At 37.5% G+C, this 16,237-nt stretch overlaps 1 protein-coding gene across 7 annotated transcripts in view; it reads left to right on the top strand.

The window, feature by feature from the left end:
* Plcb4 (phospholipase C beta 4) overlaps positions 1–16,237 on the top strand; it is a 289,629-nt gene that overhangs the window by 237,931 nt on the left and 35,461 nt on the right. For all 7 annotated transcript variants that reach the window (XM_033761185.1, XM_033761186.1, XM_033761187.1 and 4 more), the window contains 2 exons: positions 13,710–13,798; positions 14,478–14,628. In XM_033761185.1, coding sequence (XP_033617076.1) covers positions 13,710–13,798; positions 14,478–14,628 — 240 coding nt within the window. The remainder of the gene's footprint in view (positions 1–13,709; positions 13,799–14,477; positions 14,629–16,237) is intronic.

Here is a 16,237-nt window from a genome sequence, read left to right as displayed (position 1 = left end):
CTTAACAATAACAGGCGCTTGCCTTCCCTTGAAGGTACAGAGCCATGAGTGAGGTAAAATGACTGGAGAAAAGAACATAAAGAGAAACCCCTCCTAAAAACAAAAAATAATAAAAGAAGAAGTCTGAGTTAGGGCAGGAGCTGGAATAAAAAGGGAGATGAGGGACAATATGGTGGAGCAAGAGACTGAGTTGGAGAGAGAGGACAGAAAAAAGAAATTTTAGGGTGGAATGAGGAAAAGAAAAAAGAGAGAGAGAAAAAAAAGAATTTGAAGGGCCTCTTTCAGACTGTCTCTGTTCTCATATTATACCACATGTACAGCCATATGCAGAACCGAATCCCCTGGTCTCAGCTAGCCAATGGCAGTTCCCCATGACTGAGACTGAACACAGTCCACAAGGCCTACCTTGAGTTTCCCTACCGTCAGGGTTGAACTCCACTCAGTTCTATTACAGGTTTCCTCTGCCCTTTCTTTAAAGATGTTCAAAGTTGATAGCTCAGAAAACTACCCTTCATGAGAACCTATGCCCCTGCAGAGTTGGTCTAAGGACTGGCCCAATCAGGAGGTTTGAGAACAGGGGGGGAGGTCGTGGGGGTGTTTCAAGGTTGCCCGCGTGGCTACCTTCCTTACTGGGTCTGTTGTCACGCAGTCTGGGAGGTCGCGCACCTGCCGGGTGATCTCAGGCAGGCAGGCAGCTGAAGAGACCCCTTCCGGGGTCTTTGGGTCCTTGCTGGGTGTGTGTCGCACAGTCCGGGAGGTCGCGCACCCGCTGGGTGATCTCAGGCAGGCAGGCAGCTGAAGAGACCCCTTCCGGGGTCTTTTTCTAGATGAACTCTTTATAGACTCCAATAAGCCAAGAATATTAAAAGTACTATAAATTATCTGTTGAACCATGAGGAAACAGTATGGTAGAGTGACTATTAGCCAACAGTTCAATTCCTTACTCTGCATTGCTGGCTGGTGCCCTTGGGTACGTGCTGTCCCCTCCCAAACCTTCATTTCTTCACCTGTAAAGATATGGCATTGTCTCCCTCTTAGCATTCTTAAGTGCTCACCCTTACTTTACACAACATACAAAGACTCAAGAATATGTTTGCACATGGGTATCTATCTATAGAAAACAGTACACTTTTTATACTCGGAACTATTTTGTTAGGGACATATGGTACTTCGGTTGTTGGTTTTTAGTAATGTGTGCTTCTCTGGAGAGTGGCTTCTCTGAAACAAATCCTCACCTTTAATAATTTGATTGCAGGTTCAAAAATAGACTAAGCCATAAGGGTTTTTCAGTCTCACAATCCATAGTAATAACTCTCTCTTCCTTCCCCTTTGTTTTTCAAAAAAGCAGAAGTACATTAGAAGTTACAGCATACGGAAACAGATAGAACTCATTAAAGGAGACTAGGAGAGGGTATTTTGGGGCTGAGTGAATGGATGAGAGGAGACAGTCGGCCTTGTGCATCTAGGTGCTGCAGCACAGCCCTTTGAAACCTCAGAAACCTACCTGTGTGGTAGCGCAGCAGTGATCCAGAGGCAACAGCAGATGAATGAAATCACCTTACACATATCTGAGCTTAAAGAACAGGGAGCCTGTGATGGGGGCACTTTAGAATGATCTGCAGAAATCCAAATATGGAAAAAAAATTTAAGTTTTGCTTCTGTGTAAGTTAAGTTTCAACAAAATTAATTCCTTCCTGGGAAACAAGCCATTTAATTAGACATGTTTTGTTAGGCTCCTATTTTGTGCCAAGAACTTTACACCAAGTCCAAACTTGTGAAGTTGTTCAAAATGGAAGTAGACATTTATCGATCTGTGCTGAAGAAATAACTGCTTTTATAATATAACTCACTGCCAGTGTGGATATTTAAATCCCAGTTCATCTCCTTCATAATAGTCCCGCAAGGATTCTTCCCTACATGTCACGGCTGCTTCCTTTTTGCCAGAAGTAGTTGGATTTCCGCACTGTGTCACCTTTGATGCAGCCCTGCATTTGATTTCTTACCCTCAGCTTTGACATCCAAACACAGTTGATTCAGAATTCTAAGGTCCTCTCATTTATTTAGGAAGAAACTGAGGGGAGATGTTATAAGACAAGGGGTATAACATCAATTTTTCCAAAAAGGCACAGAAACTTGGGTGCAAAACACCCACTGTTATTTATTTATTTATTTGTTTATTTATTTACTTTCTTTTTCAGTACTGGGGATCAAACTCAGGACCTTGCACTTGTGAGGCAGGCACAGTGCCAGTGAGCTAAATCCCTGGCCCCTGTTTACTATTTAGAATATGCCTATTGATGGATTGTTAATTTTAATTTTATGAGTTTTATTATATTAAAATGGATACTTAACAGGAAAAATTTTCAAAAAGTAAAGTAATGAATTTTTAATATGTATCAGGTGTTCATATAAAAGCATCAATATTTTCCACATCAACTGTTTGTTTGGTGTACAAAGACTAAAAAATAACAGAAATAAATTGCTATATGAACTACAATGAAAATACCAAAAGTACACTACAAAAAAATAATCTTTTCTTCAATTATCACACCTAAGGCAGTGTTCCATACACATGCACTGATAACACATGTGTTTTTCTTTCCTGGCCTTTGTGTAGGACACACTTGACATCTCACTGCTCTTGCTGTTTTGTCAGAAGATTCCTATTATACGGTACAAGGTGTAGCTAACAGAAGCATAAAATATCAATAAAGTATTAAATTGTATCATACATTTAGAACAAACATCAGCACTTTCACATCAACTATGTACTTGTTCACAGAACCCAAAAGATAACTTCAGAAATAAATTCCTATGTGAACTGCAATGAAAATAGCAATAGAACTCTACAACAAAACCTTTGCCTCAGTCGTCACACTGAAGGCAGTCTTCATACACAACAACTGCATGTCCCACGCACACATCTCGCTTACCCTGACATCACATGTGCTTAGCTTTCCTCTCCTGTGTGGCAGGCCATTCTTGTCACCTTTCTCCTCTTCCTGTTTTGTCAGGACCTTCCTACTATATTGTACGAAGTGCACTTACTGGGAAAATAAGATATTAATAAAATAAAACATCAAATATATAATGAGCACTTTGATTAGACATTAATATTTTCACATCAACTGTTTATTTGCTCATAAATGACCCCTAAAATATAACATCAGAAATAAAAACCTATGCGAACCACAATGTTAAATACAAACTAGTCTACCACAGAAACAATCTTTGCTTCAACTGTAACACCCAAGGCAGTCTTCACACATGAAAACTGCATTCTCCATGCACACATAGCAAAATGTATGTTTTATTTTCCTGTTCTTTCTGATAGGTAACAGTTGACATCTTGTTGGTTTTCCTGTCGTCACAGTAGTTCTCTATAATGCTGCACCTGCCTGTTTATCTTTCAGCTCCCTACTGTGCTCCACAATTTTGTACGTAGTTCCTTGGGCAAAAACATTTCATTTTTCTTCCGCTGTAAATAATCTTTTATGAGTTCCCATCCCGGTCTTCTAAGAAAATTTATCTTTGATATTTTGCACCTGTTATTTTCTTTGTAAAGTACCAAACTATGCCATGCATGTTTAGAATTGAGTAAAACACAGCCATCGGCCAATGCTTTGTGTTATGAGTGACATCATAGTTGTGCACAACTCATCAACATCTACTCTGCTTTTTGTTTTGTTGTAGAAAGTTTCCATCTCAGCCTTCTGTTTTGTTGAGGTTTCTTTATGAATTGCATCATGGTACAGTGTTGACACCGCAGTTCTACTTTGTTTTTCTTTTCCATATATAAGGCCAATGTGAATCTTTCTGAAATCCAAAGATTGTACTATATAATTTATTGCTTTGAAAACGCAGCATTTCATTTGGAATTTCTGCTTTGTTCCTGCATATAGTTCCTACACCGGTCAACTGGTGCTCCGTTAGCAAATGTAACATCAATTGGAAACTGGTAAACCAATTGTCAAATATCACATTGTCATTAGTTAGGGAGATGGAAGCAACAAATCTGTTCACAACATCATCTAGTTTATTACTGTATGAATAAGAACCTGGTGCCTGAGTTCAAGGATAAATTTCTATACCGAAAGCATAGTAAGTCTTTGCATCTACAAGGGCATAAGCTTTTATGCCATATTTTGATCTATCACTTTTCCATAAGTCTTTTACTTTCCTGAGATTACCATAAGAAAACCCTGCTGAGTCCAGTAAGACCTAGGAATCCTTTCATGATAAATCTACTTTTAATATGGCTATTGGTGCATACAGAATGTTTCATTTGTACCTCAGCCTTTGTGTATTTCACATCTTGTAGCATTTTATCTGTTACAATTTCCAGTGTTGAAAGGCAGTGATGGCCTTCTAATAGGTTTCACCCCCGCCCAGATAACGATGTTTTCGGACCTAGTTCTAACATTGGATCATTCTACTTGATTGTGTGACCATTTTGTGACATTTCCATCAGTCAAATATGCACTCACATTGCTGTTTTCTTCAGCATCTGAACCAAGAAGGTCTGCATTCCCCGTGTGTGTGTCAGTGGAGCCTTGCTCCATTTCACTGTCATAGAAACTCTGCCTCACATGCCCAACGACAAAGGCATTATCATCTATACAAGTGAATCTGATGATTCACTTTTGACTTCTTCCCAAACTTGCAAATCGGGTTTTTTCATGTGCCATTGTACTGAATTGGACTATTTCTACCAGGACAAGTAAAAGAAAACTTAAAAAAAAAATCCTAAATGCACGGAAATTTAGCAATGAATGTTTCATGAGTAAAACTCAACTGTTGCTGCTATGAAACTCCTGTGCACACCTTGCTATTTCTCTATCAAGTAGGTGAATGTACAGATGGGTTTTTGCTTTCCTCAGATGCAGCTACTGTGAGTCACACCCACATTCTATTAAGATAAAATACATGTTTTTATAACAGAAGAGTGGTGTGGGTATATTTTGCCCCTGTGATGCTCAACTAAACATATGCAAAACTTTTTGGAGTGTTATGTGGATAAAACTCCAGTTTGACGCTTTTGCACACATGCCCATACTTTGCCTCTCATTGTACCAAGTGGGTAAACACAAAGATTGCTTCCTGTATCTCCCCAAGTACAGCTACTGAGATGCACAGCTAGCTGCTATTATGCTGAAATACATATTTTTAGTTGAAAATTATGGGATAGGTTATTGTAACCCAAAGCTTTGCCCTTGAGGATCTTCTCTAAAGATAAAGAAATAACACAAAAAGTGCCTTTTCCTAAATTTCTGACCTTCTTCACAGCCTCTTGATTTCTTTGTTTCTATTTCATCTACTAAGCTCACCTCCCACCTTCTGACCTAAGTGTTGATGTACTGAACCAGTATATTCCCTGGAATATTGGTGTTCTCTGTTGACTCTGCAGGAACAAGTTCAAAATGAAACCGCCTTATCACACGCCAACATTTTCTAAAAAAAAAAGAAGGAAAAGGAAGGTGACAGTATATATCATCACATTTTTATTTGACTAAGGAAAGATAATGTGTATTCAATACTTCGTTCTACAAACACACATGGTATGTTTATTCCATAAAAGATAGGGCAGCTGAAAGATGTATCAAAAAGAGATTCTGACAACACAAAGAATAGATTAATAGTCACTCCTACACCCACTATCCTCAGTGAACTAATGTTGACTTCCAATTTCATTTATTTTTCTATTTTACTTTTAATAAAATTGGACCTTACTCATGTGGAACCCTAATGTACTTCACTTCCTGGAGACTATTTTCTCATGTCATGAAATATTTTTGTATTTTTAACAGCTGCATTTGATTCCACTTTATGCTTGCTTTTATTTAGTTATCGATAAGCTCTGAAGTTACTCCCATTCTTATTTCTTATAAATAATATTATACCTGAGAACCCCAAATGTAATATTTGGAAATATATGTGAACATTTCCTGAAGATGAATTTCTTGAAGCACATTTGTTACTCCAAATATGTATATGTGTGTGTATGTACACACACACACACACACACACACACACATATGAAGCTTTAGATTGTCAAATAGCCATTACAATACAGAGCTTTCTTAAAAGTTTACTATTTTATCAGTAAAAATAAAAAATAATACTTCACTGAGGTGTTTCACTAAAAAATGTTTCTCAAAATATTTCTTGTTTAGTGCCTGCTCTTTAAATGACCCAAATAAGAAATATACAATTGAAAAAGACTTATACACTTAATCTCAAGATTTTTCCAGCTAAGTAAAAACAGTCAGAAAAATAAACCTGTGTATAACCCATTGTGTGGTGTGTCAGAATGGTAGGAAAGCCCTGGTGTATTAAGAACACGGAATTCATGCTTGATTAACCAGAGTTTTTTGAAGTTGGAGAAATATTCCATCTCAAATCCAAAACCCTGAAATCCAAAATGCTCTGTTCAAAACTTTTCGAACATCATGTTGGTGCTTAGAAAGTTTTGAATTTCAGAGCATTTGGATTTCAGACTAGAAATATGTACTGTGTGTTCTATTATATGGCTATGCTATTACTGCTTTCCAGACCTTTGAATTGGATCAATTCATACTCCCACACATTGTGTATAAAGTTGCCTTTTCTCATTCACCATTGCCAATCCTGATTGATTAAAAAGCTCTTAATTTTTACCCATAATGGTGGTAACAGTGATGTCTCATCATCTCAGTTTGCATAATTATGAGTCAGATTGAATGTCTTTTTGTTTTTTGTTTATTTCTATTTCTTTTCCTAAAAATCCCTCCTTAGTACTCTTTGGTTTTTGGTTATTCTTTTAGATTCCCATTTTGCTTTAAATATTTCAATTAAAATTTGATTTATTTTTTTTTTAATCTCCACATCTGTCTCTTGCTGCCTGCCCTACCCCAATTTCCAGAATGATCTGAACTACATGTCAGTGTCACCATAAAGTTCTGTGAGTACAATGAGTGGGGATCCAAAGACTATCTATTTATTTGGCTGACAGTGTGTAGTTTTGTTGAAGCCAACAGCACATACTAGGAATGCTAACTATTGGCCATGTGGCCTCTTACAAACTCTGCATAATACTTAATGACTTTATGTTCTTGTTGCATCCCAAAGATTACAGTAGCCTCCATCTCATAAGTGAAGATGAAACAAGTTCTTAGAACAATGTTGCCCATACCAGCTCCCCTATTAATACTTTTTTTCATTTTTATCTATTTTAACAAGCTAAAGAGATGGGCATGGTGGTGCACTCCTGTAATCCCAGCACTCGGGAGGCTGAGGCAGGAAGATCACTTTGAGTTCGAGGTCAGCCTGGGCTACATAGTTAGTTCCAAGTCAGATTCAACTACATAGTGATACCGAGTCTCAAAAAATCAAAAACAAAACAAAACAAGCTAAATGTAACTGTACTGTATACCTAAAATGTACCAATGAACTCAATTAAAAAAAAGAAAAATCTGCTAATTGTATTTTCTTCATATTAATTTATCGTTTAATTTTTGTAAAGTGCAACAGTAAATTACTGTGCTATAGGCAATTCATCATCCTAGGGAAATCTCTTAATCCCATGCTTACTAATTTTAAGAATTCTAATGCATTGGTAATGTTGCATGGCCATTACCTTAAGCAGCAGCAGCTCTACATTCTATGTGGTTTTTAAATATATTTTAAACCTCAGCAATGTCAAGAGGGTGGTGTAATTTTACGGACCAAAAAAAAAAAAGTATCTTTAAGGCTTTTCCAAGTTACGATAATTCCTTAGGAAAGGTGTGAGCACTTACAGGAGCTTCTGGTTATCTACTTATTGGAGTTCTATTCTGTGGGGTCACTATATGTTTTTGAATCCTCACAGATGCATTGAAGCTGTGAGAAAGTTGTGACATTTGCAATTGATCACAATCTTCACTAGGTGAGAGCTTTTCGGAAACAGCATCAAACTCAGAAATAGATGATTTTTTTAGATACAGATATGTAAAGCCTTGGTTAATTTTATTTATTTATTTTTCTCTCATTGTGTTTATTGGTTCATTTTAGGTATACAGTATAGTTACATTCATCATTGGGATCTTGTACCTTTACATGACAGGTCTTGGTTCTCATTTTTTCCCCTTGTCCCTGCCCTCCCTTCACCGCCTCCTCCCCTACCCATCTACAAACACTTTATTTCCATTTTTTCATTTTCTCATTTTTTTCTTTTCCCTTATTACTTTTCCCCTACCCTTCCCACTTCCCCTATACCTTTAGCCGTTTTCTTCCTATTTCACATTGTCAATTATATCATTAGGATCTTATGTACCATTATAGTTTTTCACACCATAGAAACGATTCAATATTTATACATGTGTGACTTATGTATTTCACAAAGGAGTATATCCTCAATATGTATCCATTTTGCTATGAATGAATCTAATTTCTCATTCTTTATGGCTGAGTAGTATTCCATTTTATAGAAAAACCACATCTTCTTTATCCAGTCTCCACCTGATGGGCAAATGGGCTGTTTCCAAGTTTTGCTATTACAAACTGTGCCGCTATAAACATAGGTGTGCCTATATCACTGTGATATGATTCTTTTAATTCTTTTGGAAAGATACCCAGCAGAGGGATGGCTGGGTCAAATGAAACCTCTAATCCCAGCTCTTTGAGTTATCTCCATATTGATTTCCATAGTGGTTGCACCAGCCTGCACTCCCACCAACAATGGAGAAGGGTTCCTTTCTCTCCACAACAACAACCCCACCAACATTTGTTATTATTTGATTTCTTGATAGCAGCTATTCTTTGTGGGGTTAGGTGGAATCTCAGTGTTGTTTTGATCTGCATCTCTCAAATGACCAGTGAGGTGGAGCATTTTTTCATATATTTACTTGATGCTTTTATTTCTTTGTCTGATAAATGTCTGTTCATTTCAGATGCCCATTGTTGAATGGGGTCTTTATATTGGAGGGGGCTGATTTTTGGGGGTTCTTTATATATTCTAGATAAGAGTTCTTTGTCTGAGGAGCAGCTGGTACATTTTTTTTCCCACATTGCAGGTTGTCTTTTAGTTCTGTTGATGGTTTCTTTTGCAGTGCAGAAGCTTTGTAATAAGATGAGATCCCAGTTGTTGAATCTTTCTGGTATTTCCCGTGCTACTGAAGATTTGTTCATAAAGTCTTTTCCTATACCAGTGTCTTCAAGAGCTCTGACTAACTTATCTTGCAGCAAATTTAGTGACTCTTTTTATATTTAGATCTTTAATCCACTGGATTTTAGTTTAGTCCATGGTGAAAATAAGGGTCCAGTTTTAATCTTTGGCAGGTTGAAATCCAATTTTTACAACACCTTTATTAAAGAGACTGCCTTGCCTCCAGTGAGGATGGTTGGCTCCTTTGTCAAAGTTGAGGTAGCTGCGTACATCTGGAGTTGTTTTTGTATCTTCCAATCTATTCCACTGATCCTCAGGTCTGTTAATTTTCTTTTAAATGACATGTGCAAACGGGTTTCTTTTTAAAAAAGAAAGTTCCAATGCCCCCACGATGCCCTCCAAGTATCCAGGATGTTTCAGCCCACCCTTCAGGTTCTGCAGTCAGGAGTTTGTGTGTGTGCCCATCCACCCCATTAGATGTACAGTGGCTCTGAGTCTAGTTATCCGCCCAGTGAATGTGAATGCTGATCACCGTTTAAAATTAGTTCTTGGCACAGTGTTTTGTCCTGAGGTGCACTGAGTCGACTGGGATGTACTCAGCCATAATGTGTCCCCAAAAAAGGAATGAAACCTAATGCAATGTCATCTTGAAACAGATAAAGATGCCAGATTTACTTGAATATGCAAAATGTTGGCCAAGATTATGCAAGATTTATTGAACCTGCTGCTCAAATAATTTTTCTATGTTAAAGCAAAGAAAAAATAAATAACATTTGCAAATAGAATTACACAAGTATATAAGTATTAGATATTTGAGGTATAGCCTCTCATGCCCTAGTCACACATAATTTTAAATATGGTTATTAAAAAGCAATTTTCTTTTTAGATTTATAGACTCTATTTATCTACCTATTGATCTATCTATCTGTCCACCTATCTCTGTGTCTGAGATATGTATGCCTCTGGCCAGAGGAGAAATTGAGTTGCAAAGAGAAAATAATCCAAGAGTCCAAGGCATACCTTGGCTCCCTAAATCTGAACCTTTTTGTCCTTTGCTAAAAAATGTGATAGAAACTGCCTTGAGTATTTAATTTCTGTCCTTCTACTTTTATCTATAATTTTAGTTGCAGGATGAGCATCTGCTACACTGTGACAAAGTTAGACATCCTAAAAGTATTTGTTATTTCTAATTGCCACTGAGGAAACACCAGTTTTAAATAACCTGGTAACTTTATCCTTGTCCAGGACCTTTCAGTCTTTTATAATCTCCTTTTTGTCTCCTCTGAGTTAATTAGAACAAACTTTATTTACGTTTTGTATGTTTTTGTTGCAATTTTGTCAAGAATGTTATTATCCTGCATGGCTATCCTGTTGTATTTCATAAAGTAAACATTTTTAAAGGCAATATATAAGTGCAAATAAGACATCCCAAAACGTCATTTAAAATAAGACTCAAATCAGACAAGATTTCAGGATCTAGTAGCGTAGATTTCCAGAGTTTCTAGAATTGTAAATACTGATAATTTTCATAAATTCAGTATGACATTTATCCAACAAATTGGTAAGTCTTCAGCATCTTGAGTCTTTTGTGGAATTTAGGCAATCAGTACTTAATCCAACAATAGATGGTTTTGCCAAGAACACCTCAGTCCACTTGACTGTGGGGTATTAAGCAGTATATGGAGCCAACTAGGTTATAATTGTGTAAAATTATCCCTGGAAGATGGTAGGGTAAAATCATCTCCCTGAAGTAACCAGGGAGAATACCACTGAGCTTCTAGATCAGGTTCCCCCAAGATCCAACCATGACAGGACCCAGGGCAGTCTTCAGGGGCTGGTATATCCTTCCCTGTTCACAGAGACAAAGTCTGCCTTGTTTTTAAGTGCATGACTTTGTATGAAATATAGGTACCCAAAATTTAAGCAACAAAATTGCATTCTCAGTCATTATCAATAATCAAGTTTATAGTTGTCTAATTTGTCCCATGTATTAGTGTACTAAAGTTGATGTATCATGTTACCACTCACTGGCTGACTTGAAACAACAGCTCTTTATTCCTCAGAGTCCTGGAGGCAAAGAATCTAAAACCAAGGTTCAGCCATGCCGTGCTCCCTGTGAGGGTTCTTGGAGAACATCCTTCCTTGCCTCTTCCTAGCTCTCATTGGCTCCCAACAGTCATCAGCTGGTAGCTGCAGCACTCCAGTCTCTGCCTTCATTGTCAAATGGACTTCTTCATTTTGTCTCTGTGATTCCTCTCCTCTTCTTATGAGGACACTGTTCACTAGATTTAGGTCTCACACTAATCCACAGCGATCTCATTTCAACCTTAACTTAAACATACAAAGAGTATATTTACACAGAAAGCCATACTCTGAAGTACTGGGTAAACAAGAATTTGGAAGTAGGACAACATTCAACCCAGCACACCCTCTTAATTCTGGCTTGCTTTCTAGGTACTCATTTTTAAAAATAATCATTCTTCAATAACTATCTTAAAAGCTATTAAAACAAACTTTGTTAGGAATGCCCTGTGGGCATGTAAATTGCACTATTATGCAACTGAACTGTTAATTTTCTGGAAATAAGATGATAAAGAAATAATCTTTTGCAATATATTCCCAGCAAAGTCATATATTATACAAAAAAAGAAAGCTCATCTAAATATCCCCCAGTGCTGAGTTATTTGATGCATAATGGTATGTTGTCCATTCATCAATGATAACTACTAGATGAAGTTAGTGACAACAAGGGGAGCGCCAGTCTTTCTGTCCTTCAACACGACGCATACATTGTCCCAGTATGTCCTGTGAAATATTCTCACAAAAGGAGAAACTCTTCCCTTATAGCTAGATAGCAAAAGAAAGGACTAAGATGAATTCAGCATGTGAAACATTTCATAGGACACTTGATGTCTCTTCAAAAAATACATGTGCTCTGAAGATTCAGCAGTAGAAGTGCTATTCTAGGTTAAAGTAGTCTTTAAAAACATACTTATCAGACACATAAAATGGACATCACATCTTGGTTCAAATAACTACAGTTTAATAAAATATAGGAAACTATATATAATATATAGCGGAAATATATACAGGCAAACTATCAAGATGTGCTATGCATTATATCATAATGAGGAATTACTGACAATTTTGTAGGATCCAATATTAGTATGGTCAATTCTAAAACAAGATGACCTCTAGATATGCATAGAGAAGTAATTAACACTGAAGTGATATGATGCATAGAATTTGCCTTAAAATATTTCAGCAGAGAGGATAAAGAAAAAATAAAGAAAGAAAATGTAATAAGCAAACTATAATTGTCAGTTCTTCATCATCAATATGTGAGGGAATATTTTAATTTTATCTTTACTACAGTGTATATTTGAAAATTTTCATAACCATAAGTTAAAATAGACGTCTTAGACTAGTAATTCAAAACACAATTCTCTTTTTTTTCGGAGCAAGGTTTCAAAACTCCTTGGTCCACATCCATTATCAAGAGACAGAATAATCTTAGGGGCCTATTGACCAGAAGCAGATCTTCTTCTTCATTATCCTGCAGGCAGGATAATAAATCGGTGCAGCATCTGTGGGGGACAATTTGGGAATAGCTACCATGGGACAAATGCTCTTACCCATCATTCCAACTTCTAGAAATTTATCCCCATGAACATATGCGAAGGAATGCTATGAAATGTTCCTGGGCATTCACCACGATAATAATTTAATACTAAAGAACAAGAAGGACTGTGACTGTCATCATCAGCCAAGACTGGATCAAGAAATTACTGCCATTCAGCAAATGGAGTGTTTAAGCAGCTCTCACAATTAATGAAGTTGATTTATATTGCTAGTGTGGAAATACTTCCAAGATATGTGAAGTAAAAAATAGTACAGAAAACTAAGAATCCACTTGGAGTCCTACAAATATCTAAAAGAATAGAAGGAATGAATAATCCTAGTTACTTTCAAGGTGTAGAATTAGAGCAAAGGAAGTTTTAAATTTCTATTTTATGTATTTGAATGCTTAGCATATTAGTTTTGTGTTGTTGTGACAAAATATCTGAGAAAAGCAAGGTAATGGAGGCAAGATTTATATTGGCTCACAGTTTCAGAGGTTCAATCCATAGTCACTTGGCTCCACTGCTTCTATCCCTGTGGTGAGGTAGAAACACCATCGAAGAGAAATCTCCAATGGTGGAGAAAAGCCGCTCACTTTGTGGCAGCCAGGAAGCAGAGAAGGCGTGTACTCTCAGGCTTCCTCACTCTTACTTGTTTATTTATCTGTGCCTTTGCCCTGTTGGGTTGATGGAGTCTCTCATGTTCAGAAAGGGTCTCCATCTGTTTGCTATCCTACATGGCAATTATGTGAAAAAAAGGAAAACTGTGGTGATCTTTGACCCTCATCTTTACTCATTTCCCATTTTCCATAACTAACTGTATTTTCCTAACCAAATATAATGTCCTAGGAGAAGACATTTCATAGAAATCATGACAGTTGTGCAGGATTATGAAAAATATATTAGATTAATTTTCTTCATATTCTCACTGAAACAGAATTAACAGTTCCTTGATTTTTTGCCCCCAGACATTGTGGATGCTTTATCAGATCCAAAAAAATTTCTTTCAATTACTGAAAAGAGAGCAGACCAAATGAGAGCTATGGGCATTGAAACGGTAAGTAGAAATGGTTGGTTAAGGGTAACCAAATCAGGACACATGCTTATCCAACAGTAGTTTAAAAAACAAAATAAAGCAATAAGTATTACAAGTTTAAAGAAAGTTTTCAATTTAATAATAATTTCAAGGGTCTACAAGAATATAGAATATTTAATAAAATGTGAGCACCATAAGAAAGTCACTAAATCACCAATGGCTTAACATACCTGGGAATCCTAGTCCCACTAATTTGTAATGTTGTGAGAAAGTTGAAAATATAGATGCTTTTGTAATATGCTGAAATAATGATTAATATAGTTCAATGAATTAATGAAAGTGGCATTTATGGCAGAGTGTACATTTTGTACCTTTGTGTTGCAACCTTTTCCCATACCATACATACTTGTATTGCTGGTTTCTTTGTTTTCAAATGTTCCTTCTTACCAAACTCCTCAGTTGGGAGTAGAAGCAGCAGTCTCGCCAGTAGTTAGAAGAAAAGGAGTATCCTTCCCTTCTGTGGCTTGACCATTTGCCCACAACCTAAGGAAGCTACATGATCTTTGAAGAGAGTAAAAGTCAAGGAGGGAAAAATGGGAAAACCTGAGAGGTTCAGTCTAGACATTGTGAGATAGAGGTGTGCAACATATTTGGCCTTCAGTGAAATTTATCTGGGTCAATGTGAATATTTCTATTCCAGAGTGACATAGCTGATGTACCCAGTGACACTTCCAAGAATGATAAGAAAGGAAAAGCCAACACAGCCAAAACAAATGTGACCCCTCAGAGCAGCTCTGAGCTCAGACCAACAACCACAGCTGCCACAGGCTCTGGCATAGAAGCCAAAAAAGGTAAGGGAAAGTTGGTGGGCTCTTATCTCTTCTGGCAATTTCAGCCTCTCTGAAGTCTTATAAGTAGGTATTTAGAATTGTACTGGGTCCAGCCCATACCATCAATAAGCGAGGATAGATCCCAGGGAGCAGCTGCGTGGACCACAGCAGAGTGGCTACAGACAGATCACAGGCAGGGCTCTGCCCTGACCCCAGAGGCTCAGGCATCAGCACAAACCAAAGCCCTGTCCAGAAAAGAGCTGCACAGGTGCATAAGCAACAGGCAGAGGCTTGCCCCAATGCCACTGATAAGTGCATGGAGACCCTAGCCAGAAGCCTGCTCAGACAACAGGAACTGAGGTGCATAACCAAGAGTCAAAGGTCCTCCCAGACAATAGGTACATAGGGGCCCCAGCCAGAGGCACACCTAGATAGCATCCCAAGTGTTCATAAGCCCTAGCCAAAAGCCTACCAAGTCAACAGGTCAGCTCAGGGATCCAGAAGGCCACTATTCTGAACCCAGGAATTGGTGTATTGGTGAGCACCAGAGAAAAGGCTGCTCGATGGCTTGCTGTGAATTGAAGACCACTAGGTGGACAAAAAGTTGGCTCAATAAAAGCATAGTAGGCTACATCTATTAAAATAAACAAGTCAACTTCCAGATCACCTAAAGCAACCCCAAAGGGAAATGAGATGGAACAATCTGATACTCAAACACCTGGACTCCATGAACTGTCAATTAAAGAGGATTTGGAAAAAAGTGAAATCAGAAATAATTTCTCAGATAACAGCAGAGATTGTGCCCATAGTGCAAGACACGATCAATGTAGGGGGGTCACAGACAAAAATATAGAGGAGCTAAGGACCATGATGGAATTGCAATGTAGGAAACAAATAGAATCTGTAAAACAGATGCAAACAGATTTCCAGGAGATTAAAAACTCCACTGAAAGTTCACGCAGCAGAGTGAGCTAATGTGAGGATAGAATTTCAGATAAAGAAGATAGAATTGCAATTAGTGACCAGGAAAAGAAAACTTTCCTTAAAAATAGTAATGGACCATAAGAAATCAATCCAGCACCTGCTAGATGATGCAAAGAAGAATAACAAGACTGATTAAAGTCAATGAAGAAACAGGAAAGAGTACAGACAACATAAAAAAAGACTGTTCACAGGAGCAATGGCAGAAAAAGAACTTGACATACAGATAAGTGAGGCATATTGGACTCCAACTAGCAGTGATCAAAAAAAAAAATCTACACATAGGTATAGAATAGCTATGATTCCAGAAACCCAACAGAAAAATAAAATCTACAAGCAGTTAGAGAAAAGAAACAAATCACATACAAAAGGAAGCCCATCAGAATCACAGCAGACTTCTCAACACAAACCCTCAAGGCAAGAAGAGCTTGGAGTGATGTATTCCCAGCCCTAAAGGAAAACAGCCTCCAACCCAGAATGATGTACCCTGCAAAACTATCTTTCAAATTGATGGAGAAATAAGATACTTTCAACACAAAGAGAACTTTAGGAACTTCAGGAATACCAAATAAGCACTGCAAAATTTTAAACAATATCCTAGGAAAAGACAGTGAGGATTCCCCAGGAATCCCAGCAGAATGAGTACATC

Source organism: Fukomys damarensis, unplaced genomic scaffold, assembly GCF_012274545.1.
Source record: "Fukomys damarensis isolate Sample0158 unplaced genomic scaffold, DMR_v1.0_HiC HiC_scaffold_7, whole genome shotgun sequence".
Classification (NCBI taxonomy): Eukaryota; Metazoa; Chordata; class Mammalia; order Rodentia; family Bathyergidae; genus Fukomys; species Fukomys damarensis.
The sequence above is the reverse complement of the archived record's forward strand: the minus strand, read 5'-3'. Positions and strand labels throughout refer to the sequence as shown.